The sequence below is a fragment of the Pyricularia grisea genome (genome assembly GCF_004355905.1).
Source record: "Pyricularia grisea strain NI907 chromosome Unknown Pyricularia_grisea_NI907_Scaffold_2, whole genome shotgun sequence".
NCBI lineage: Eukaryota > Fungi > Ascomycota > Sordariomycetes > Magnaporthales > Pyriculariaceae > Pyricularia > Pyricularia grisea.
This window is the reverse complement of record NW_022156717.1, coordinates 2,190,942-2,212,470: the sequence shown is the minus strand read 5'-3', so window position 1 is coordinate 2,212,470 and position 21,529 is coordinate 2,190,942. Positions and strand designations below refer to the sequence as shown.

Here is a 21,529-nt window from a genome sequence, read left to right as displayed (position 1 = left end):
AATAATGTGAAACCACTGATAGTCGATGGAAGACAGTACGTTGCAAGGGTTAGGTAGGTAGTCGTTGGTAAGTTACTTCTTTCTCTACTTGAACTGCCATGCATTTCAGGTGGACACTGGTGTATTTTTGGGAGTAACCAAACAAGTCGTTCATGATTTACTTCGTGCCTTGGCGGCCAATGGACTCTCGAATTAGGCCCATTCTGGTTAGCGAAGCCCCCGCCCATAGGGCGCAGAGCTAAATAAGATTTCTGGTCTATATTTGTACCTCAATCGAATGGCATTGCGAATATGTTAATCATGCTGTGACAGGTAATGTTTTTCCATCGGTGAGAGATGGTTGTGCACCTATCTACATACGGTATGGTATCTATATTAGAAAAACCGGGTATTGTCAGGCGCAGAAAGAATAGAGGCAGTGAGTGGTAATTAGACCTAGACTAGTGGATTGTCAAATCCAAGCATTTCGTAACTTTGTTCGTATACCTACCTATGCAAAAAAAAAAAAAAAAAAAAAAAAAACCTCGGACCCAGCTGGCATGGAGCGAATATTGGAAAAAATTGGATGCTGCCTAGAATTGACATGATGAGGGGCAAGACAAGGGAGACAAGGGGCGCATGCGTCCGTGCTAGTGGTAGTCGCAGGGGGAGGGGGACGAGGTAAGGCTTCGCCAGGAATGACAAGTACTTGCGCCTCTGCTGGTACTGAAATTCAACAGAAGGTGACGTATTTTGTACTCGGTGCATCTGATGCTGAACCCCATAAATTCCATAGTCTGCCCGTATGAAGATAAGCACCCTGCAGGTAAGATTACCAACAGACCAGGCAGCACCAATTCGGCGTATCTTATAATTACAACAACAATGCGAAATATCTTTCATGTTGCTCAGGCCTACTGGCGAGGGAAACTTGAACAGGTGAGGCATATATGCTTGGTTTGACTTTTTGCTTTGATCGCAGTATCCTTCATTGCCCTGAAGCGTTTACAGTAGTACCTGGGGTTTCTAACCAGAGAAGCGGCATTGAAAGCCGATCGTCTACCCCACACCAATACCTCTCTAGGTGCCTGGGAGAAGCCGGGTTGCTTTAACGAGTTGGGTTTTATGCTGGGGCCCAATTACTACTACGTGCCAGGTTATTTGCTCCGAATGCTGTCTGCATGGCAAAAAAAACAACCCCCCCCCCAAAACAAAAACCGTCTGCCCACGCGCGCGCCTAAAAAGCAATGCTCCCCATGCTCAAGCTTTTTTTGGCTGCTACCTTGCACAGCGGTACGGTTGCAAGGTTGAACCATTTTGATAGGTAATCTCGGCCTGCACCGCAGTAGATCGCATCTCATAACCCATGATGTTCTAAGGCTGAGCCGATCTAATTGGAGCGCGGCTTTCGTGCGCTAAACTGGGCAACAAAGAGGAAAGGAAAAAGGAGGGTCAGAATTCAAGGGTTGACCTACGGTCGACAGACAGGCATAGCATCTTTCAGGTGACTACCTTACCTACCTACCTACCTACCTACCTAGATAGGTACGGTACGGTACGGTACGGCATTGAAGTTCCGAAAGGAAAAGTGTACATGTTTATGGTGGCATCCAAGATCCAAGGCAAGACAGATAAATAGTCCCCATGACCATTTTTTTTAGCACAAGACTTTGGCTTTCTTTGAAACTTGACACGAACGCAGCGGAGCCTAGCCAGAATGTTATGGGCTGTTTGTGCCCTAAAACCGAATATTGCTTGAATCGCCAACGCCCCTACGAGCGCTCAACTGGGCAGAATCCCCTCAAGATTGTTTGGACTCCATCTGAGGTGAGGCTGTGCGTCCCGCCTGCTCCCCTCATTGGCAATCTGCTATTTATTCCCTGCGCCGCGAGCAGACCGGGGACATGCGCCCATAGGAACCTAGTAATTAAGAGGGGAAAAAAAAAGATCAATTGGGCAATTGGGGGCTTGCAAGTAAGCCAAAGCACTTGGCTGGCCGCTGATGAACGTTTCTTTTCCTTCCCCTTGTCAAATCAGCAAGAAGCAGAAGGACCCCTGCAAGAGAGCGGCAACGTATAAGCAAAGTAAACCAGGGTTTGGGGAAGTTCATCACTGCGAAGACGAAGCGGCCGACCGAACGGTTTGCGAGTTTCCCGTACATTTGAGGTGATTTTAATTAGGTCGCAGTGGGAGGAGCTGCTCTTTTTGTGGTGCTGTTGCTTACACCATAGGTAGGCAGCGCAGCGCAGCAACCCACCCAGAATCCCCCCAGTGAGATCTCGGCACACCCACCGCATTTTACAGTACATGTCGTAGGTGCAGAGTACGGGCAAAGGTCAGGTCAAAACATAAAACAAGGACCAGCACAAGGAACTCGAAGACAACGGACCCTGATACAAACCTTGTCCCTTTACTCCAAGCTATGCCGTTCGGGCGGGCAGGCAAAGGGCAGCAGCAGAGCAACAGCCCCGGTGTGTCGCCAGCACTCCAACAGCCGCATCAAATTCAACAAGGCCTCTCCCAGCAGCAGCAACAGCAACAGCAGCAACAGCAGTCGCCGCTGCAACATTCCTTAGCAAGCGGTGTCGCGCAGTCATCATCGCCCGCCAACGTCTTCAGCCCCGTTGACGCATCCCCCAAAAACCCGATTCAGAACCTACCGATCAGACAGTCGAGTAATTCCTCGTTCGATTTGCGATTTCAACAACAGCAGCAGGCACAACTGCAACAACAACAACAACAACAACAACAACAACCCAGCCCATCGCCGCAGATCGACTTTGACCAAGTCGGCCGGAGCCAGAGCCATCGCTTCCCTCACCAACCACCACCTCCTACTTACGCCGTTGCTTCGAGCTCCTTTGACGACCTGCATTCCACACATTCGCTCGCTGTCTCATCGCCATTACTTCAGCAGGGCCAGCATAACTTTCCCACGTCGCCATTGCTACAGCACCCCCAACATCAACACCTTCAGCAGCTGCCACTGCAACAACAGTCACCTCCAGTCGAGACTCGCAAATCCACACGGAAGCTCGTTAAGAACATCTTCTCCTCGAGCCGCAGCTCCGACAATTCGTCACAACATCACGCAAAGGGGTCAATTGATCAAGGTCCCCCTCAGGTTCAACGGCGGGCCTCGCAGCGGGTGAGCCAGACTTTTCACAGCAGGAGCTCAGCCCCTCAGTCAACATTGGACCAGCAGCAGCAACAGCTCCATCAGCTACATCAGCAGCAGCAGCAACAACAACAACCCCCCTCCGACTGGCAATCTCAATTATCTAGCCCAGACCTGGCCCAGTTGAACGCGCGGGATCCCCTGAGACTAGGGATTCGTCAAGTCCAAACGGATCTAGGACCTGCATCGTATAGCCAAGGCGATCAGGCCGCTCTATATAATCACCAGCAGCAATCCGGCTCTTCCCAGGAACTATCTCGTACCCAGGGCCAGTCACACTTTGATTCGTCGGGGCACCAGCACCAACAGTTTCAGCTCCAAACACAGCAATTCCACAATCATCCCTCTGGGCCGCCTCCAGTTTATACAGGTGGACACCTGGGGCCGAACTCAAGCAACCAGAACCCGGAGACCATCTCGCAACTTTCGCGCGACTCACCCGTTACTGACTCGGAGCAGATAGCTGTCAACTTGCACTCAAGTCAAAACTCCCCTGCAGTTAACTACCCTTCAAGCTCTCAAGACTTGTCGAACCCTGGGACCCAACACCAGCACCATCCGCATCAAGAACAGGATCAAGGTCAGAATCAGATTCTAACTCAAGGTCAGGGCCAAACGCAGCAGTCACAGCCGCACCAGCAGCAGCATCAATCCCGTAATCCCCTAGACGGCGAAGACATGGCTCCGCCTGGCCAACCAGGGCAGCCTCCGATTCGCCGGTCGCAGGACGCCGAAAAGGGTATGCGGGGTCAGCAACAGATGGAACCCCCACCCGGCCCGCCTCCAAACTACAGGCACAGCCAATCTTCCTCTGCAAACCCAATGCAACAGTCTGGCCCTGGCGGCATGCCTCAAAACTATAGCAGAGGCGGCGCGTCTCAGGACCGTCAGTTTAACGATGCGCAACCCGGTGAGAGGACTAGTAGTCCTCAGCCTGAGGCTGTCGAGCCGGATAAGGCCTTCAAAGAGTTACGTATGTGGTCGAATGGGACCCCCCACCCCCCGTGGCCCCCCTCCCCCGAGGGGCTGGCCAGAGATTCTAGGCTAGGCACTGGCTTAACTAACTTTCTTTTGCGACATTTTGATATTAGTAACCAAATACAAGAACGTCAAGAGGTTGTACTTTGATGGAAAGAACCAGATTGAAGGGCTCAACAACCAGGTTGAGCAATTGCAAAATGCGGTCGCGAATCAGCGAATCTCACAGTCACGCACGGCGCTCGATGACAATGAGTACACAACGCGCTTCAACCGCCTCAACGGCGCCATTAACAACCTGTCATTCAACATTCGCAAGGACTGGGTCATGATTCCTCCACTGCTTGATGGCTTTGTCAGCGCCGATGCGCTGCGGACCGGCAAGCAGGAGATGACGGCAGTCGGTCGGGCTGCAATCACACACTGGGTTGTCGAGTTCGTCTTCAACAAGTGTTTCCACCCAGGTCTGCCACCAGACCTGTCGCGCGAGCTCAAGCACATCGAGCAGAATATACGGACATTCTCATATACCTTGAACAGTCAAGAGGAGTATGATGCGCTTACGTCCAAGGTTGTCAGCTGGAGGATGGCAACGCTCGAGGGTCTACAGCCAGTGCTGCAGTCATCAAGGAGTGCGGAGCACCGCGTTGAATTCACAAGATTAGCAACTGAAGGGTTAACCAACAAACTGTTTGAACATCTGACAAACCCGCCCCCTCCAGGTGTGGATGGCAGTGTGTCGATGATAGTCGAGCTTGCCGTCGGAATTGCGGCCAACTTGCCCCTGGAGAGCCGTGACGTGGCAGTGACGTACCCGTTGCCTGGGTCGCAGATAAATCCAAGCCTAATGGAAGTGGAGAAGACGGGTCTGCCCGCACTCGAGTTGCGGACGGCTGACGGTGAAGGGGCTGGTGACAGCGACGAGCAGCAGGAAGACCGCATCGCGGCCAAGGACGGCAAGGCCGGACAAAAGAGCGGAGCCTCGCGCGTTGGTGACAAGGCAGCCAAGAGCGGTATGTCATCAACACTTTCAAACATTCTCGGCGGATCTTCGCGCAAGGGCAGCGTGGCATCGGTAGCCGGGCAACGACAACAGTCGATCTCTTCAACCTCAATCGTCAGCAACGGTGGTACTGACGTGGGGATATCAGCAGCAGCTTCTTCATCAACGACAAACCTGCTCTCGAAAGAAGTCAGCAACAAGATTCGGTATGCCGGCTTTGTGGTCGTCGAGGTCAGGGGCCGACAGGTTCTCGTCAAGGCACCCGTGTGGAGCATTGCATGAAGCCACAACGAGCAAGATGGTACACGGTAGGGAGAATCATCGATATTCACCCGTGGCTTAGGGCCTTGTTGGAGTCAATGAAGCGTATTCTTTTTTTATGCTGTCTTTTCTGTTTTGCTTATCTTTCCTCTGATATCATGATGCCAAAAAGACATTTTTTTCCCCTTCCATCTTTTCTCACACCCTTGAAAAAATCTATTGGTCACTTTGATTTGGGGTTCCTCATCTAGTCATTTACCCTGACTTTTGGCCCTCCCTAAGCCTCTGCCATTTGCGAACGAGAGCAGGCAAACCAATCGGACTATGCTAAAGGATTATGCCAGGTTGTCGATGGATGATAGACTTATTCTTCTCAGGTGACGGATTTGCAACTTGACTGCTCATCTTTTCAACCTCGGAAGCATCTCATCACATCACAACACTTGGGTGGTTGCAAATGATGAAGCTGCAGCCGAGGACTCTCACTGTTCTGTTGATTCATCTACACGACATTCTCCAGTAATGTAGCTGCTGCTTATGGGATCTCGGCCTCGGTATGAGGGAGCAGTCAGTCAGCTTACATCTTTGTTGGTCACCGCCTTCCCATTCAGGATCACCCCTCCTCAACCTTGAAAGATTCTGCCACCCCTCAACCCAAAAAGTCCAGGAGCATGAATGAATGGCTTGTCTACATGTGGTATACTTCCATGTTATGCATTGCATCAAGCAAGAGCGCAGAGACAAGGAACATCTCCACTCGGCTTGATCCTGACTAAACGTATTTTTTGCGGCCTGGCATCTTGACTATCTGGAGCGTTTCTTGCTTTCATTTGGAGATACCTACCTGATCAAACTATCAGCATTGTCCCAAGCCAAACAAACAGCAGCTTCCAAAAAGTAGTCTACCGGCTATTCATCATTTCCCTCCCCCAATCCAGCAGGATCATGGCGGAAACAGGTCAGACCACTTCCAAACCGGAACATCTCGAGCCCTCCAAGCTTGGGACCAAGGAATAGTCAGTTAGTCTAATCTTTACATATAACGCCAAACCAAATATCCTGTTGCACATCACCTTCAAACCACCCAGATTCTTGCCATAATCTAACAGGCCTCTTTCAACCCCAGCTGGGATGCACTCTACGATACCGAGATCACCAACCACGAAACCAATCCGTCCGACATCGGCACGGTTTGGTTCGACGACTCAGACGCCGAGGCCAAGATGGTATCCTTCCTAAACACAAAATGTGCAGACCTCGGCCTCGACAGGGACTCCACCTCCTTTGTTGACCTCGGAACCGGCAATGGCAGCATGCTTCACGCGCTCCGAAGGGCCGGCTGGGCCGGTCCTTGCCTGGGAGTTGACTACAGCCCCGCGGCGGTCGCCCTAGCCCAGAAGGTCGCCGCGTCGACGACTTACTCGGAAGCCAGCGACGACGATGATGAGGACGACGAGGAGGTTCAAAAAGAATCAAACAAGAGGGAACCAAGCAACAACCCCATATCATTTGCCCAGTGGGACGTCCTCGACGGGCCTCTCGACCCGGACGTGGCCGCCACCCCGCGAAGGGGGTCCTGGGACGTCGTGCTGGACAAGGGCACCTTTGACGCCGTGTGCCTGAGCGCCGACGTCGACGCCGCCACGGGCCGACGTCGCAGCGAGGACTACCGCGCCCGCGTGCTCGAGCTCCTGCGCCCGGGTGATGGCGGCGTCTTTTTGGTCACGAGTTGCAATTGGACAGAGGAGGAGCTGAGGGCCTGGTTCGAGGGGGAAGCCGGCGAGGGCGCGGCGCGTCTAGTTTACGCGGGTCAGGTCCATTACCGGTCTTTTAGCTTTGGGGGCGTCAAGGGCCAGACCATTAGTACGGTCTGCTTTGTAAAGAAGGATTCCACGTCCTGAACCAATAGAGTTGTGCTGTGTCCTCTTAACAAATAAGTTGGCGATCATGTTTTTGATGACTCGGAGGAAGGGAAAACAAAAACGATTAGATGCGCCTCCTCATTCCAAACGAGCGGATTGTCGTCAACATCTGCTCAGGACATGTAGCATTCCGTAACTACAGTATACGGTTCCTCAATAGGAGAAGTAGAAAGAGATGACGTAATGCAATATGGCACAAGCCGGTCGGTGCTACCACATACGACCACTATGTTTTTTTTTTTTATTTCATTTTGTGTTGAGCCGAAACGTCTCATCTATGTCTTCTTTGCGAGGGTTGAGAGGAAGGGTTTGCCGAGAGTATTCGTCTAGTTCTGTACCTAGTCAACGGCCGCGGCACTGCAATTCAGGTCCAGTCATGTCTTATCCCCCAATGGTTGGCGATAAAAGTACTGCCACAATAGGCCAAATGGGGGGGGGGGGGCAAAGTGGTCATCCCAATGCTTAATCGCGAAATCTCAACCTCTCTTTCCATCGGCATCTGATAGCAGCCAATTTTTTTTTATAAACCACCCCTCATTTGCGCCGTGAGAGACAGGACCACTATGCCATGTCGCGGACCTCTCCTGTATATGCTCTCAAAGAATTTCAAAACACCGAGGGGTCTTGTCATGGCCACATTCTTCCAACAAACTGGCCTTGAGAAGACGATATGATAAAAATAAGAACATGGATTTTGCTTCATTAGACTTTCTGGGAATCTATGGTGACGTATTCATAGGCTCACCGCCAGGGAGCGGTCCAGACGCAGCCGCGGCCGCCGTCGTTGCGAAGTATCGAACATCTACATCGTCATCCTTCTGTAGCTTCTCCAGACTTGGCATGACGCGCTGTTGGATAAGCTCTGCTCCCCTGGACGAGGGGCTGAACGGCGTGCCGGCCTTCTCCAGCGAGTAGACGGTACCCTCCTCAGGAAGGCGCCGGAGAACGTCGATCAAGACACCGTATGTCTTGGCGACATTGAACCGGATGTTGGGAATGTCGTCGACGACGAGCTTGTCCAGCATCGGCAGGATGTTCTTACCAATCACGTCCATGCTAACAACGGTCGCCAGAGTCTGTGTGGGGGAAGATCGTTGTTAGTTCAGGTCCCCCGCTCAGTAATCACACAGAAGCTATACAGGGTGGGTTATCGGGAGCTTACCGAAATGGCGAAGCATGTTGTCATGCGGTACAGGTAGTTGGGGTGGTTGCCCATAGCCATCACCTTGGGAATAATGGCCTCACTGGCCCACTCGACTCCAAAGACTTCGGTGAGCTTCTTCAGGTTGTGAGTTGCAGCTTCCCTGATGGAGAAGACGGTGTCGCCAAGCCAACCCATGCACAAGCTGCTCAGTTTTTCATCGAAGAACTTGACTCCAAGCTGGCTGGCCAGCAGTGGGATGTACTCGATAATGGCCAACCGCACCCGCCACTGCTTGTCCTCAGCTAGTTGAACAATAGCAGGGAGCAGAGACTGTGAGAGGAGCTCAATGCCAATAACTGAGAATGGTTAGATTTCGAATGCACGTGATGCCCAGAGACCAGACCACGACTTACCATTGTTAACCAGCTCAAGCTTCGAAATGATGTGCAACCGGACCTCGGGGAACTCGTCCTTGAGCATCTGCAGGAACATTGGGAGCAAGTGGTCAATGGTCCTAAAATGAGAGTAGGGGTCAGTCATCGCGTCGTACGTACTTACGTACTCCTTGCCAAAGCATGAAGCTATAACTGTACAATATTCGAAATCAAAGGTTGCGTATGGAATCCACTCACTCTTGTTTGCCAAGGATGGGGGCCAAGCCCGAGATCTGTGTACCCAAAGCTGCGCGAACATGTTGCGAATTGTCCGAGACTAGGTCCTCAATGCTGCCCATAACCTCGTTGAGAAGTGTCGTCCTGTCGATCAAGGCGCAGAAACCTGGAATTTGCCCTGCTATGGCCGTCCGGACCTCGGCCTCGTTGTCCTTCAGGAGCTTAACAAACGCTGGGACAAGATCCCTGGATACCACCTCATCATCGACAGCTTTTGCAATCTGTATTCCACGGGCAACATTCTATTAGCGATCCCGTATGCGGACGTCCTCCGAACTCCTGTCTCGAGTCGCGGTTTATGTTTTCCGTGCTTCTGTTTGCTCTTACCTTCTCGAACCTGTCTGCAATCATGTAACGAACTCTCCAGCTCTTATCCTCTATCAGGTTGCGGAGCGTAGTCAACAGGACACCATGGCTCGACTGCTGTTCCTTGGGAACAACTTCCGCGACGGAGATAAGAACTTCGACGGTGAGCAGGCGAACGCTATCCTGGTCGTCTGACGCAAGGTGCTGGAACATGGGTATCATTTCATCAACCACAACCGCAGCCGGCATCTCCTTGACAAATTTGGCGAGGTGGGTGGCCGATTGCCGGCGGACCATGGGTGTCTCATCGTGCACAAGGTGGCCAAAGTCGCGCCTCAGCTGCTCCTGCAGCGGCGGCGCAACCTTGCTGTATGGTGTTGTGTAGAGGCCACATCCAGAAATCTTGGAAGTGAACCAGTCGGCCTTGGAGAGGCGACTAGTCAAGGGGATGAAGTATTCCTCGACTTGCTTCGGTGACAACTCGGCGCAAATCTTGTTCAGTGACTCAACAGCCTAGCCAGCGAGCGCGAAAAGGTACATCATCAGCCTGAGAACAGTTCCAAGAGGCAATAAGCTGCAAACACGAAGCGCAAATGATTGGCCGGCCAACAGAATGGTTCGACATCACATCAAAGCTCATACCTTGTCTCGGACAACGGGCTCCTCGATAGCAGCAAGATTCTCGAGGGGAGATAGCAGGACGTGTCCCCACTGCGATCCGCCGACATACTCGACAAAGTTACCCAGCTCCTCGCTGAGGGCAACAAGAACCTCATCCTCGTCCTCGACGGATTCTAGTACCACAACATTATTAGTAAAGCGGTGCTTTTCTTTCAGCTATGGCCAAGGTGACGCAGCTGGCGCGATGCACGCCGATCGGTGCGGGGCGGGGAATGTGCCGTGGTGGAAAAGACAGCGCAAATAGTAGCTGGGTGGTGGGTAAGAAGATCGTGGGACGCTAACCGTCGAGAAAAGGGATCAGCTCATCGCGAGTGCGGTCAGGGCCAAGCGCGAGGGCAATGGTCGAGAGTCGATGGATGGCATTGAGGCGAAGGAGAACATCATCGTGCTGTTTTCAAGTAGTATGTGATTAGTTAGGAATCAATTAACCAAAGTGGCTGTGATTCAATGTCGATGGATGTATGCGCTTGCTGGGTTGGGAACGTGCTGGGCTGTTCAGGTCCAGATACGGCGGGGCAACCAGACGAAGCGAAGCTCCTTCCAGCTTGCCACGCCAAATTGACTGATGTTTGGTAAATCGGAGGTGGCAGGCTGGCACTCAACCAAAGCACGCGACCAGGATGAATGGGTGCACGGATCTGAGAAAACTGACCTTGAGCTCGTCGATGAGGACGGCTATGGGGTAGAGCTCGTCGTTCGCATTTGGCGCGTCAGCCATGGCGAGCTTTGTGTGTGTCGGGGCGCGCGAAGGGGTTTTGGGTCAAGGTTTGGTTGGTATCGGTCGGTGCTGTGCTGTGCTTGTCCGCTCGTCCAAACGGCTGATCCAAACGGATAGATGCTGCTGCACTGTATTGGCGTGGGCGGGCGGACGGGAGGACGAAGCAAAGAGGGTAGAAAAATGGGAGAAGAGAAAGATGAAAACAAATCGGCCAGGGTCCTTTAGTCTAGACGTTGTTGAGTGCACGCATCAAGATTGTCGCTGGTCTGTGATGCAATGACTTTCAGGTTTGGGGATGCGGGTTGGTTATTTTGGTGGTAGTCCAAACCCGGCCTGTAGGCTCTCTCCTTTCGCAGAAAGCAGGTGGGTTCAACCAAAAGCTGGACCCGGTCCGCGGGCGGTCAATCACTCTGCTTTGCTTTGTGGTGCACTGGGGGTCACCAATGACAGCGGCAGTTTTGGGGGACATGTATTGGATGTTTAATTTGATGTACCTACCAGGCTATCCAGGTGTAGTGAGGTACAGAGAAGTACCCGCATTCCCCACAATGTCGCAAGATTACAGCTTTCCCACCGCGACCCTGTACAGTATCTCGTCTGCGAGAGAAGGTAAGACCGTCGGAAGCCTAGGCGGCTTGCTAGTCTCGATGAAAGACAACGTTGAGAGGGAATCGAGCATATTATTTGTTTGAAATTTAGAATGATATGCCTAGATATCAGTCTGTAATAGGTAGCTAGCTGCCTAGGTACTCGGGTACTTAGTTATATCATCTTTTCTTTTTTTTTTTTTTTTTTTTTTTTGCGAAACTGAATCAAGAATTAACCCCACGGCAAGCACCTACCGCTATACTGCGCCCCTCACCTGCCTAGGTAGGGACCTAAGTACCTCTTGACTAGCTTATATTTCACCCCTCCAATTGATCATGGAGCTCTTACTGTCAGTGAGCACGGCCAACCTCGGGTCCCACACAAACACCCTTCAAGGTTCAAAAGAGAACACGGCAGATAAAAGGGGTCAATCTTCATTGCAGGCGTCAGTAAGACTCAGTTGCAAGTCAAAATACTCACCAGACGAACATCAGGCTGTTTTGCCCAATTCCTCGGCGTCCACCTAGATAGTCGGTCCATCTTCGTTGACCCCCCCGGATTTTTATCATTTTATCTCCTGATGTAATTGCCTCGCGTGCAGATATATATACCCAAAGTAGACGTGATCCCGAGGATATAGATTCGAAACTAGACTAGATAGACTGTACTATTCTAGTGGTCAAGTATTGCATTTGCGATCACCTAACATAACATAGAACGCTGCACAAAGACAAGTCGACTCCTTCTCCTGCTGATAACGCTAATGCTGATATCGTCTCACATGGGAAATGCGATGATATTTCCCGCTGCCATTTCTGATACTTCCTATTCCACATGAGATACGCCGTCAAGCTGCTTAACGGTTGACGGCGTAGTCGATGGCTGCGAGCCAGTTGCTAATTCTTTGCCAGATTCACCCCCTGGCGTAGAACTTGAGCCTGAAACGCCGCCACTCCCGTTCTGCCCGCTCGCGCCGATCCCACCAGACTTTCCAACGACACGCTTAACGCCCTGTTGCACTTTAATATTCCCGAGACCTTCTTGTAAAGCACCCAAGGGATCTTCCGGCAACTCCGAAGTAGATGCGGATGAGCGTCTAGGAAGCTCCGCCGGTCGCTTTTCTGGCGTGAGGATCGGGTGCCCGCTTTCAACACCCACCAAGACTGATTTGCTGGTTGGGAGGCTCGGCGGTGCTTGCTTCGGGCTTCCGGGCGGATGCGGAGTTCCAGGAGCTGTATTGGGCTGCGGCCCTGATGACATTGATTGGTAGGTGGCAATTTTCTCTGCTGCCGACGCCGCCTCGTCCAGTGCGCCATTCATTTCCTCATCCCTTCTAGAAAATAGTTGGTGCCACCAACGGATTTCACCCTCACGTGGGAAGAGTAGTCGCTCCTTGCCGCGTGTCATGTCGTCTACGACAGGATCGTACTCTGGGTTGGTAAACTCCGGGCGACGTGATAAGAAGTAGTTCCAAACCGACGAAGTACGCTCCTCAACCTTGGCGTCTTTTCTTTGCTTCTCATTGTTGAATAGGAAGGTGCCATACTGACAGGAATACAAATGATAGAGCAGTCGGCGGAGGAAGCGTTCGTTGAACTCAAAGCGCGTCGGATTTTGCCTCACTAGCTGATATGTAGCGTCGAGAAACTGATGAAATACGGGACTGATCTCCTTGGGTCGCGTAGCCTGATCCTCCGAGACTGGCGCTGTTGCATTCTTTGCATTATAGCCTTCCCCGGCTTCGCCATCAGAATCATCCTTGTCCTGGCTGAGATTCTTCGAGAAGAATCGCTTGGCTGAAGCCATTGCATTCTCCAAGGCCTCGCCGCGGCTTTCATTCTCGTTGGGTTCGATTCTTACTCCTGACATGGCATCATTTTGAGTGACAAACCACTGTTCGTGGTTGAGAAAGCCCGATCGTCGTTGAAACATGTGTCCAAACGATAGCCAATCCTTCTCCACTAATATTATGAATCCGTCGATTGTCCTGTAAAAGGGATCTAGCATGATCTGCGAAAGTGCACTGAGCTGGCTTGTGCGATCCCAACCGTCTGAGCAATGTATCAGTACATTCGAATGGTAAATACCGACTTGTCGAGCAATCAGGTGAGAGCCCTCCAGGATGCCATTGATGTGCTTCAGCCAGCCGCTCTTTGCCAGAAGTTCCTTGTTGGGAGGCAAAGGAGATACATCGGCCTCCTTGATGGCCTCGATGACCTTGTTAAGAGCCGCTCGCATCACGTGGATGTTGTCGATATTAAGAAAGACCTTCTTTGCAAATTTGTAGTAATCCATGTTTTCAGAACCCAGTCCTATTGCTTGCATTGCGTAAGAATTGATAGCAGGCCTCGCGTCAACAATCAGATTTTGACGCGTGGCGCCGTAGATAACCCGTTTCCCAGTCTTCTCATCGAACTCAAACGTGGTACCAGGGCCGCCGACCACTGCATCTTCGTGACGATCCGTCTCTGTGAGACCTGGCTCGGGTACAGACACGACGGGTGAATCTGTTTGGCTGGTTGACGGACTGGAGTCAAATGAACCGCCGGCGCCCGAGTCCGCGATAGCCGCCGAGAAGCAGGCACCGACGAGTCGCTCATCCTGTATGCTGCGATTACCACGAAGCCCCACGCACGGCTGTGAGCTCCGCGTGATCGCACAGTTGTTTACAGGATGAAGGTATGTCAAGGTGGGAATTCGAGCTCGTGACCGATGATTGGCGGCGTATTTAAGGACATTATCCGAGATGGACGTTGGCACAACGAGAACGGACGGGTACGTCGGAGAAAAGACATAGTCCTTGTTGATATCCGATATCCTCCACCCGAGGTCCTTGGCCTTTGCGCTCACCCCTTGGCGCCGAAATTCATCCCTTGCATCATACAAAGCCCAGCCGTTGAGCCCTCTTTCAGGTCTCGTTGGTTGATAGGTGAACGCATAAAGCTTCTCGATGGAGCCCAGCTTGCAAGTCCTGGTTTTAATGAAGTCGAATGCTTCACGAGCAGTCTTGTCGTCGGGGATATTGAAAGTGACGTAACTAAAGTCGCGGCACCGCAGCCTTATCGAAGAAGGTATCCCGCTCGACGGCGGGGTTGGCCGAAATGCGCAGTGGTTCAGGATTGGATACGAAATAAAGTTCTCTCTAGGGCGAGTGTTCGACGGACTGCCGGCTGGAGGAGGAACGCAGAATATGATATGATAATCGGTGAGCTTGAGGATACCTAAAGTCGCGGTTCCACCGGTAATGGCGTGAACGCCCTCTATTGTCTGCGCAAAAGGAATCTTAGTCTGCTGCTCATGGGTAAGGCGCATATGCGTTCAGAAGTGCAAGTAGAAGCGATTTGGCGACGGCTCAGTACCTGCTTGACATCCATAATGCTACTAGTCCTGAATTTCAGGAAGAGTTGGAGGGCCGGCCAACCAGGATGGCTCGACTATGTGAGTCGGGTTTCCACTATGCTTGCCCGACCTGCACCTGCTACTCGCAGCGTTGAAAGTATGGCTTGAGAGGAAGGAGTCCAAAGTTCGGCTGCCAAAGTGGTGTAGTAGTAGTAATACTACTCTAGACAGAGGTAGTACAGAGTCACAACTTAAGCCAAGCTTTAGCTAAGGTACCTAGGTAAGGTAGATAGGTGAGCTAGGTCACGCGGCCACGAGTCGTCAGTAACACAGGTTCCGTGACGAATTGCCCATGTTGTGACTTTTAAGCCATGATTCGCGGAACACAAGCCGGTGAGCGTTTGTAGTAGAGCTTTCGATAGAAGACGGAGGAGGATGGAAGACTTCAAAGCTTCCCCTAAAGGTTATGAGACAGGCGAGAGCACCAGACGTAATACCGAGGATAGGCGGGTGGTAGTGATGACCTTGAGTTGGGTAATGCGGGCGTCAAAGAGCATGTGGCCTGTGACAGGTCTTACTTCGTAATTTTGGCCGCCTCCCGGGTCACCGGGTTCCCTCAGCAGCCCTGACAGCGGAAAAGAAACAAGCGCAGCTGTCGTCCAGCCTGCAAGACAGTAAGACAAGGCGAGGAAACGCTGAGGCTGCGGATAGGAATATATTATATCGCTTGATTATTTGGGAGAAGTTGATTCTGGTACATGAACCGGGAGCTGTCGATCTACTGAGGAGCAATGTGGGGTTGAGAATAGAGGTAGCAACCCTGGTCAAAATAATGGGCAACTTGCACGTACTGTAATGAACCTGCGCGCGGCGCTGTGGCACTGACACGGCGGCTGCTACATAAATGTTGTGGCCCACCCCTAGGTACAGATTGCGTGGTTTTTAGCAGCGTTAAGCTCAGTTGCTCAGCAAGCTCCCAGGTACCTACCGGTAATGCACATGCTGCACAAATTCCCATACCCACTTCTCCCGATAAGATAAGCATTTCCCACCCTGCCGCAGCCCGCCCCGCTCCAACTGACCGACGGATCCACTCTTTTAAGTGCAAAGCCCTAGGTTTCGCACCAGTCACTGGAAAAAGAGGGCAGTCCAAGGACGGCATCTCAGACCTCACTTTTGTTGCGCAGCAGCCAAACCTCGATCGACAAATCCCCCACGAACGAACCACGACATCTACCGGTCAATTAAAACAAATCGATCAAGATGGCTACTCCCGGTGCTGCTCAAATGTGAGTAAAATACGTATACGATATGCGAAGATTGAAGGACAAGCTGCAACGGCTTGAACCCAAGATATGAAGAAACACTGGTGGGGGAATAAAGACATCAGGACGGGATGGGTGAATTGCGACACAAAAAACAGTAGTCAAATGCTGACCATGGATGATTGTTGCTATCTAGCTCCAAGAGGAGAAAGTTCGTCGCTGACGGTGTTTTCTACGCCGAGCTGAACGAGTTCTTCCAGCGCGAGCTGGCTGAGGAGGGTTACTCGGGCGTTGAGGTCCGCGTCACTCCCACCGTTACCGACATCATCATCCGCGCCACCCACACCCAGGAGGTCCTCGGCGAGCAGGGCCGCCGCATCCGCGAGCTTACCTCGCTCATCCAGAAGCGTTTCAAGTTCCCCGCCGACTCTGTCTCGCTCTATGCTGCCAAGGTCCAGAACCGCGGTCTGTCGGCCGTCGCCCAGTGCGAGTCGCTCCGCTACAAGCTCCTGAACGGTCTTGCCGTCCGTCGTGCCTGCTACGGTGTCCTCCGCTTCATCATGGAGTCGGGAGCCAAGGGTTGCGAGGTCGTCGTCTCGGGCAAGCTCCGTGCCGCCCGTGCCAAGTCCATGAAGTTCACTGACGGCTTCATGATCCACTCCGGTCAGCCCGCCAAGGACTTCATTGACAGCGCCACCCGCCACGTCCTCCTCCGCCAGGGTGTCCTTGGTATCAAGGTCAAGATCATGCGCGGCTCTGACCCCGAGGGCAAGGCCGGCCCCCAGAAGTCGCTGCCCGACGCCGTCACTATCCTCGAACCCAAGGAGGAGCAGCCCGTCGTCCAGCCCGTCAGCCAAGACTACGGCGCCAAGGCCGCCCAGGTCCAAGCTGCCGCTGAGGCTGCAAGGCAGGCTGAGCAGGGTGAGGGTGAGGAGCAGGAGCCCGCCGCCGAGCAATAGGATCGCCCGACGGTTAGTGCTATCGCGGTTGATGAGGATCTTGTCGATATTGGTCATCCGAGCCCTGCCGCCCAGCGTCAAGAGGTGCAGCACATGAACGAGCACTATGCTCAGCACACGGCTGCCACCTACGACGGCCAAGACGACCCTTTCATGACTGGAGGCCAGTCTTCGAATGTCGCTGCTGACGCCAATGAAGGCTATGCCTTTGTTGAGGAGCAGAATGAGGACGACCGATGGGACACTGGTCCTGTCGGCGGCTGGTAAATGTTTGCTGGGAGGAGGTTCTTGAATTGGTTGATGAGGAAAAGGCAGGCTGTCAGGCGTTTACTTGATTCGCATCTTTCTCTGATTTTTTTTTTGTCCTGCATTACTCTGCGATCAACGGAAATGGGAAATGGAAATACGGTTACTATTTCCTCTGGCTGGTTTTGTACTTTGATGAGTAACGGCACAAAACTCAGGCGGCTTGAATGATATTGAAGCAAAATCAAAGGCACTCGTGTGATCATGCTCTCCCAAGCAGTGAAGGACAATTAGTTCTCAGCCTGCACTACGTCAACGTTGCATTTTACGCCCGGATCTTGAGGTCAGTGCGCGACATGGTGCATCAAAGCTAAAGCTCTAACAATGTGTGGGCGCCTGCTGGGGCAAGAGATACGATAATGACAAGAAAAAAGAAAAGGATCAAGAGAAACCCCCCACCCGGGAATAAACGTCATGTGATTTATACTAGACTAGTTATCTCCCCTTACGAAGTATGTTCTTTAGCCGCAGATGCTTGACTGCAACAACTGGCCACCTTTTGATGTAACGAGGAACCTGTGTCCCGAACATGGCCTAAAAATGACAGAAAACATAAATAAGCTTCAACGGTTAAATGAAATGCCATCTCATGAATCTCAATTTCCTCTAAAATAGACAATATCATACATGTAATCCACCCATGCCCCCATGCGACGCGCCAGATTCCCGCTTAAATGCTTTCTCGCCCAGACCGCAGTGAGAAACGGTAACGATACGCAATGAATCATGGAACCATGCCGAGGAAGTGAGAAGAAGAAAGGGACATGAAAAACACATAAAAAGAGACGAATGAGCTGAAAAGTAGCCACCAGACACTTTCGAAATCCAGTGGAGTGTGAGGAAATGAACAGAAGGAGAATAAGAAAAAAGAGAAATCCCCAAAATCAGAAATCAAAAACGAAAACGCCGAGAAATGATTCCCCTTTGTACACACCCACTCCTTTTTTCGTTCGAAACAAAAATGATCTCATGCATGTCGACTCCTTCGCAGAATGGCTGTGCGGCGAATACAAACCAGGGCCAGAAAGAAAGAGACGGGGGTAAAAACAAAATGAAGAAGAAATTACAGAAAAGCGGGAAAAGAAGCAACTGATAACCGTTCCAACGAGAAATGCCAAGCGCGATTCCTTGGCAGAATCAGGGAAAAGTCAACGGCTCGCTCTTCCTGCTTTCGATCTAACAACTTCTTTCTCAGTGCAGAGCTTCACGAAAGAATCTTGAGCCCATACATCAAAGGAAAAAGAAGGGAAAAAAAAAGAAGTCTAGACAGGCTTCATGCATACAGCAAGACAAATATGATGGTCTAGTTGAACAAAGATAAGAGACATAGAGCTCGCGTCAAGAAACAACGCTTGATGGAATACACTCCTGGCGTAGCGGGTGTATACTTCAACCATAAAAACACCCGTACACCAAAAGAAAATGAAGACAAAAAAACAGACATCCTGAAGAACATTTCACTGTTACCTCTCAGGCTGCCTCCTTGTTTGAAGCTCTATTGAGGCGTTGTAGCGCTTCGGCTCGCCATTCCCGTTCATCTTCTTGCCATTGCTTGCGCTGCCGCTGCCACTGCCGCTACCTTCATCGCTGTCATCTGCAAGGTCTCCGAGACTCAAGCCGGCCGCCTCCTCTTCGTCGTAGGCTCGCATGAGGCCCTGCCTGTCGGCGGCGTGTGTGGTGCTGCCACCGCTCATACGGCGGTGGCTCAGACTGCGGCGAGCCTCCATACTGAGGCGGGTCTGAATCGATGAAACCATGTCGGTGCCCGTAGCGTCGTTGCCGCCTTGACCATTGGCCAAGCGCATCCCAGTTGGGTCGGTGCGCGAGAGATTGAGGAGGTAGACACCAGTGAACGTCACGAGGAAGCCGCAGAGAAGCGACAGCGTGCCAACCGGATCGGTGGTGTTGAAGCCACTGAAAAGGATGAAGGATGCACACAGGGTTGCAGTGGTGAATGTTACATAGTACAGCGGGTTGACACTGGAGACACGCCGCGATTGTCAGCACCCAGCAGTCGCAAAAGACAAAACCAATACCACAAGGTCGGAACTCACATGTTGGTCGGGAACTGGCTTAGTGCCTTGTTGAAATAGTTCATCTGGATCAGGATACACACGACGGTAATGATCATGAACACATAGGTCGATGGGTGAGAGAATTGGTTGTTTCCGGCAAATGTCAGCTTCAGCGCAATGCCAAAGGCCTTGACTGACATGACCGAGACAGAGCCGACTAGCGAACAGATTGACAAGTAGATGAGCGGGTTTTTCTTGCCGTGCTTCGGCGCCACCCAGTAGATCATAAAGGTAGCGTATACCGTTACGAAGAAAACGTAGAGCAAGAAGCCTGTGTACCATAGTATTGTCAGTCAAAAGCTATACTGCCAAGGGAATAATGAGACTTTTACGAACCTGGCTGGATGGCATAGTTCAGAATCTCGTCGATGGTGGTGATCTCCTTGTCTGGCGGGGCGTGGAGCACGATGATGACAGCGCCTATCAGACATATTGCGCTACCAAGCTTCCCGAGTATACCCAGCAGTTCGTTGAGGAAGTATGAGCCGAGGATTGCGCCGATGAGGACTGAGAGGGCTCCTAATGGCGTGACAAGGATAGCTGGTGCGAATGCGTATGCAGCAAAGTTGCATATCTCACCGAGAACCACTGTAGAAGGATGTGCCAGCGCGCATGGTCAGTCTATGTGTCCCAGGTGTATCGATCGCACCGCATGGGTGACGGGGATTTTGTGAGGTGTTCTCACAAGTTCCTATGCCAGCCCACCAGAGTGGGTTCTTGAGATAGACGAAGCCATCGCCCTCGAAGCCAAGTCTTTCCTCTGCTTGTTGCAGACCCTGCGCACAACAATTGTCAACTTCTTTGCTCATGATGTGATGCCTCTAGGTGCAATCGCCGCGACAAGTGCTCATAGACAAGGTTCGCGCCCAGGTTGGAGGTCGTACCTTTTTAGTTATAACAAAACTAACACCTGTAGAGATAGAAGGAAATTCCGATTAGCACTGGACGCAATCCCATAAAAGTCCGGGTCGGCGGAGGGACGAAGAGGCAGGAGCGCATACCTATGGCTAAACTGGATGTTATCGCCAGAGCCAGGCCGATGTATTTCTCCTCGAGCATCATCTTGTCCAATTAGGGAGGGGGAGGGTGCGACGCACGATGCGCCGCCGGGTTCGGTGGGTATTTCGCCTTTGCGTCTGATTCTTCCCTCTGGCTGGTGGTGAAATCTCTAGAGTTGCTGCTTGGCGGATGATATCGTGTCGCAATAGTCTCCTCAAAAGGCCGCAACGAATGTGTCCGTGGCCCGTCTTTGCGATTTCGTTTGCGTAATTCACCCAAGTAAAATTTAGCTTCCCGGCACACAACACTCGATCTTAATGTCGAGAGAAGAAAAATAAATCCGGGTTGTCCGCGTCGCGCGTGGTTTAGTCGCGAGGAAAATAGGGATGCCAAAATGTGCCTCGCTATGTCGTCCGTTGTTGGGAATCGTCAAGTATGTTGGTGCGCTGGATGTGGGTGAGATTTTGCTGAGCCAGGAAAAGCTCGCGCCGGGCGAGGATTCGGCAATTCCCTCGTGTTTTTCAAGTCAGGGACCCTAGGTCGTTTGATCCAAGCTTACTCGGCTCGGCGGTGCACTGCAAAGCGGGCAAAAATGTACCTCTTCTCTTTTTTTCAAACTCCTCGTGTCCGCTGTTCTAATTAAGGCAAAATCTACCCGGGCGTGGTAGGGAGGTAGGTAGGTAGGTAGGTAGGTACTTTCGGCAGGAAGTTATGACAAAAATGCAGACTGTTTTTGATCTGCTTGTCTTTGTTGCAGATAGTTATGTGGTGGGTTGGATTTTTGGAACAGGCCAAAAGTCGCAACCGGAGAGGACAGCGTTGATTGTCTCAATGGGGGGCTTGTCCTGTCCAGGTCGGATCGGGTCAGGCAGGCGCTGCTAGACCGGCGGGTGTTGTGAGTGGTGTGCGTGTGTGCGTGTGTGTCCGCGCGCGCGTACCCAATAGTGTATTAGTGTGTGCGGGTTCGTCAGGTCTGGGAAAATTCAACCGATGCTTGCTTTAGTCCGAACAGATTGGTCAAGGAACTGTGGCCCGCCAAGACAGGGGTGGCCTTCTATTTTCTCGTTTCGAAGGTCGTCTTGTGTGGGTGTGGGTGGCTACCGCAAACAGATGTGCCTCCACTTCCATTACTCTCTCCAAAAAAAAAAAAAAAAAAA

At 51.8% G+C, this 21,529-nt stretch overlaps 6 protein-coding genes across 6 annotated transcripts; 3 read left to right on the top strand and 3 right to left on the bottom strand.

Moving 5' to 3' along the window:
- Nucleotides 1-1,701: 1,701 nt before the first annotated feature.
- Nucleotides 1,702-5,420, top strand: PgNI_03218 (uncharacterized protein; the record flags this gene model as incomplete). Its single annotated transcript, XM_031123273.1, has 4 exons — nt 1,702-2,052; nt 2,073-2,119; nt 2,302-4,130; nt 4,249-5,420. The coding sequence occupies 4 exons, from the start codon at nt 1,702-1,704 to the stop codon at nt 5,418-5,420; spliced, it is 3,399 nt and encodes a 1,132-aa protein (XP_030983405.1).
- A 924-nt stretch (nt 5,421-6,344) lies between these two features.
- On the top strand, nt 6,345-7,321 carry PgNI_03217 (uncharacterized protein; the record flags this gene model as incomplete). Its single annotated transcript, XM_031123272.1, has 2 exons — nt 6,345-6,415; nt 6,526-7,321. 2 exons carry the CDS (start codon nt 6,345-6,347, stop codon nt 7,298-7,300), a joined length of 846 nt encoding a protein of 281 aa, XP_030983400.1. The 3' UTR covers nt 7,301-7,321.
- A 462-nt stretch (nt 7,322-7,783) lies between these two features.
- PgNI_03216 (uncharacterized protein) lies at nt 7,784-11,439 on the bottom strand. The gene is made up of 9 exons (XM_031123271.1): nt 11,340-11,439; nt 10,776-11,221; nt 10,406-10,511; nt 10,085-10,236; nt 9,464-9,955; nt 9,098-9,357; nt 8,879-8,979; nt 8,484-8,821; nt 7,784-8,397 (listed from the first exon to the last, which is right to left on the bottom strand). The coding sequence occupies exons 2-9, from the start codon at nt 10,839-10,841 to the stop codon at nt 8,041-8,043; spliced, it is 1,872 nt and encodes a 623-aa protein (XP_030983401.1). The 5' UTR covers nt 10,842-11,221; nt 11,340-11,439; the 3' UTR covers nt 7,784-8,040.
- An 815-nt stretch (nt 11,440-12,254) lies between these two features.
- PgNI_03215 (uncharacterized protein) lies at nt 12,255-15,536 on the bottom strand (the record flags this gene model as incomplete). Its single annotated transcript, XM_031123270.1, has 2 exons — nt 14,789-15,536; nt 12,255-14,717 (listed from the first exon to the last, which is right to left on the bottom strand). Exons 1-2 carry the CDS (start codon nt 14,801-14,803, stop codon nt 12,255-12,257), a joined length of 2,478 nt encoding a protein of 825 aa, XP_030983402.1. The 5' UTR covers nt 14,804-15,536.
- Nucleotides 15,537-15,853: 317 nt separating this feature from the next.
- PgNI_03214 (uncharacterized protein) lies at nt 15,854-17,766 on the top strand. The gene is made up of 2 exons (XM_031123269.1): nt 15,854-16,057; nt 16,230-17,766. Exons 1-2 carry the CDS (start codon nt 16,032-16,034, stop codon nt 16,990-16,992), a joined length of 789 nt encoding a protein of 262 aa, XP_030983403.1. The 5' UTR covers nt 15,854-16,031; the 3' UTR covers nt 16,993-17,766.
- A 25-nt stretch (nt 17,767-17,791) lies between these two features.
- On the bottom strand, nt 17,792-21,125 carry PgNI_03213 (uncharacterized protein). The gene is made up of 6 exons (XM_031123268.1): nt 20,375-21,125; nt 20,258-20,283; nt 20,059-20,149; nt 19,710-19,961; nt 19,353-19,644; nt 17,792-19,278 (listed from the first exon to the last, which is right to left on the bottom strand). The coding sequence occupies exons 1-6, from the start codon at nt 20,433-20,435 to the stop codon at nt 18,762-18,764; spliced, it is 1,239 nt and encodes a 412-aa protein (XP_030983396.1). The 5' UTR covers nt 20,436-21,125; the 3' UTR covers nt 17,792-18,761.
- Nucleotides 21,126-21,529: the final 404 nt, after the last annotated feature.

Coding starts and splice junctions, on each gene's coding strand:
- PgNI_03216 (XM_031123271.1), bottom strand. CDS start 10,841: ATGGCTGACGCGCCAAATGCGAACGACGAGCTCTACCCCATAGCCGTC. Junction 10,237..10,405: donor GCTGATCCCTTTTCTCGACG/GTTAGCGTCCCA, acceptor TTGTGGTACTAG/AATCCGTCGAGGACGAGGAT. Junction 8,398..8,483: donor CAACATGCTTCGCCATTTCG/GTAAGCTCCCGA, acceptor TCCCCCACACAG/ACTCTGGCGACCGTTGTTAG.
- PgNI_03214 (XM_031123269.1), top strand. CDS start 16,032: ATGGCTACTCCCGGTGCTGCTCAAAT. Junction 16,058..16,229: donor ACTCCCGGTGCTGCTCAAAT/GTGAGTAAAATA, acceptor GTTGCTATCTAG/CTCCAAGAGGAGAAAGTTCG.
- PgNI_03213 (XM_031123268.1), bottom strand. CDS start 20,435: ATGATGCTCGAGGAGAAATACATCGGCCTGGCTCTGGCGATAACATCC. Junction 20,284..20,374: donor AACATCCAGTTTAGCCATAG/GTATGCGCTCCT, acceptor CTATCTCTACAG/GTGTTAGTTTTGTTATAACT. Junction 19,279..19,352: donor AGCCAGTTCCCGACCAACAT/GTGAGTTCCGAC, acceptor GCGTGTCTCCAG/TGTCAACCCGCTGTACTATG.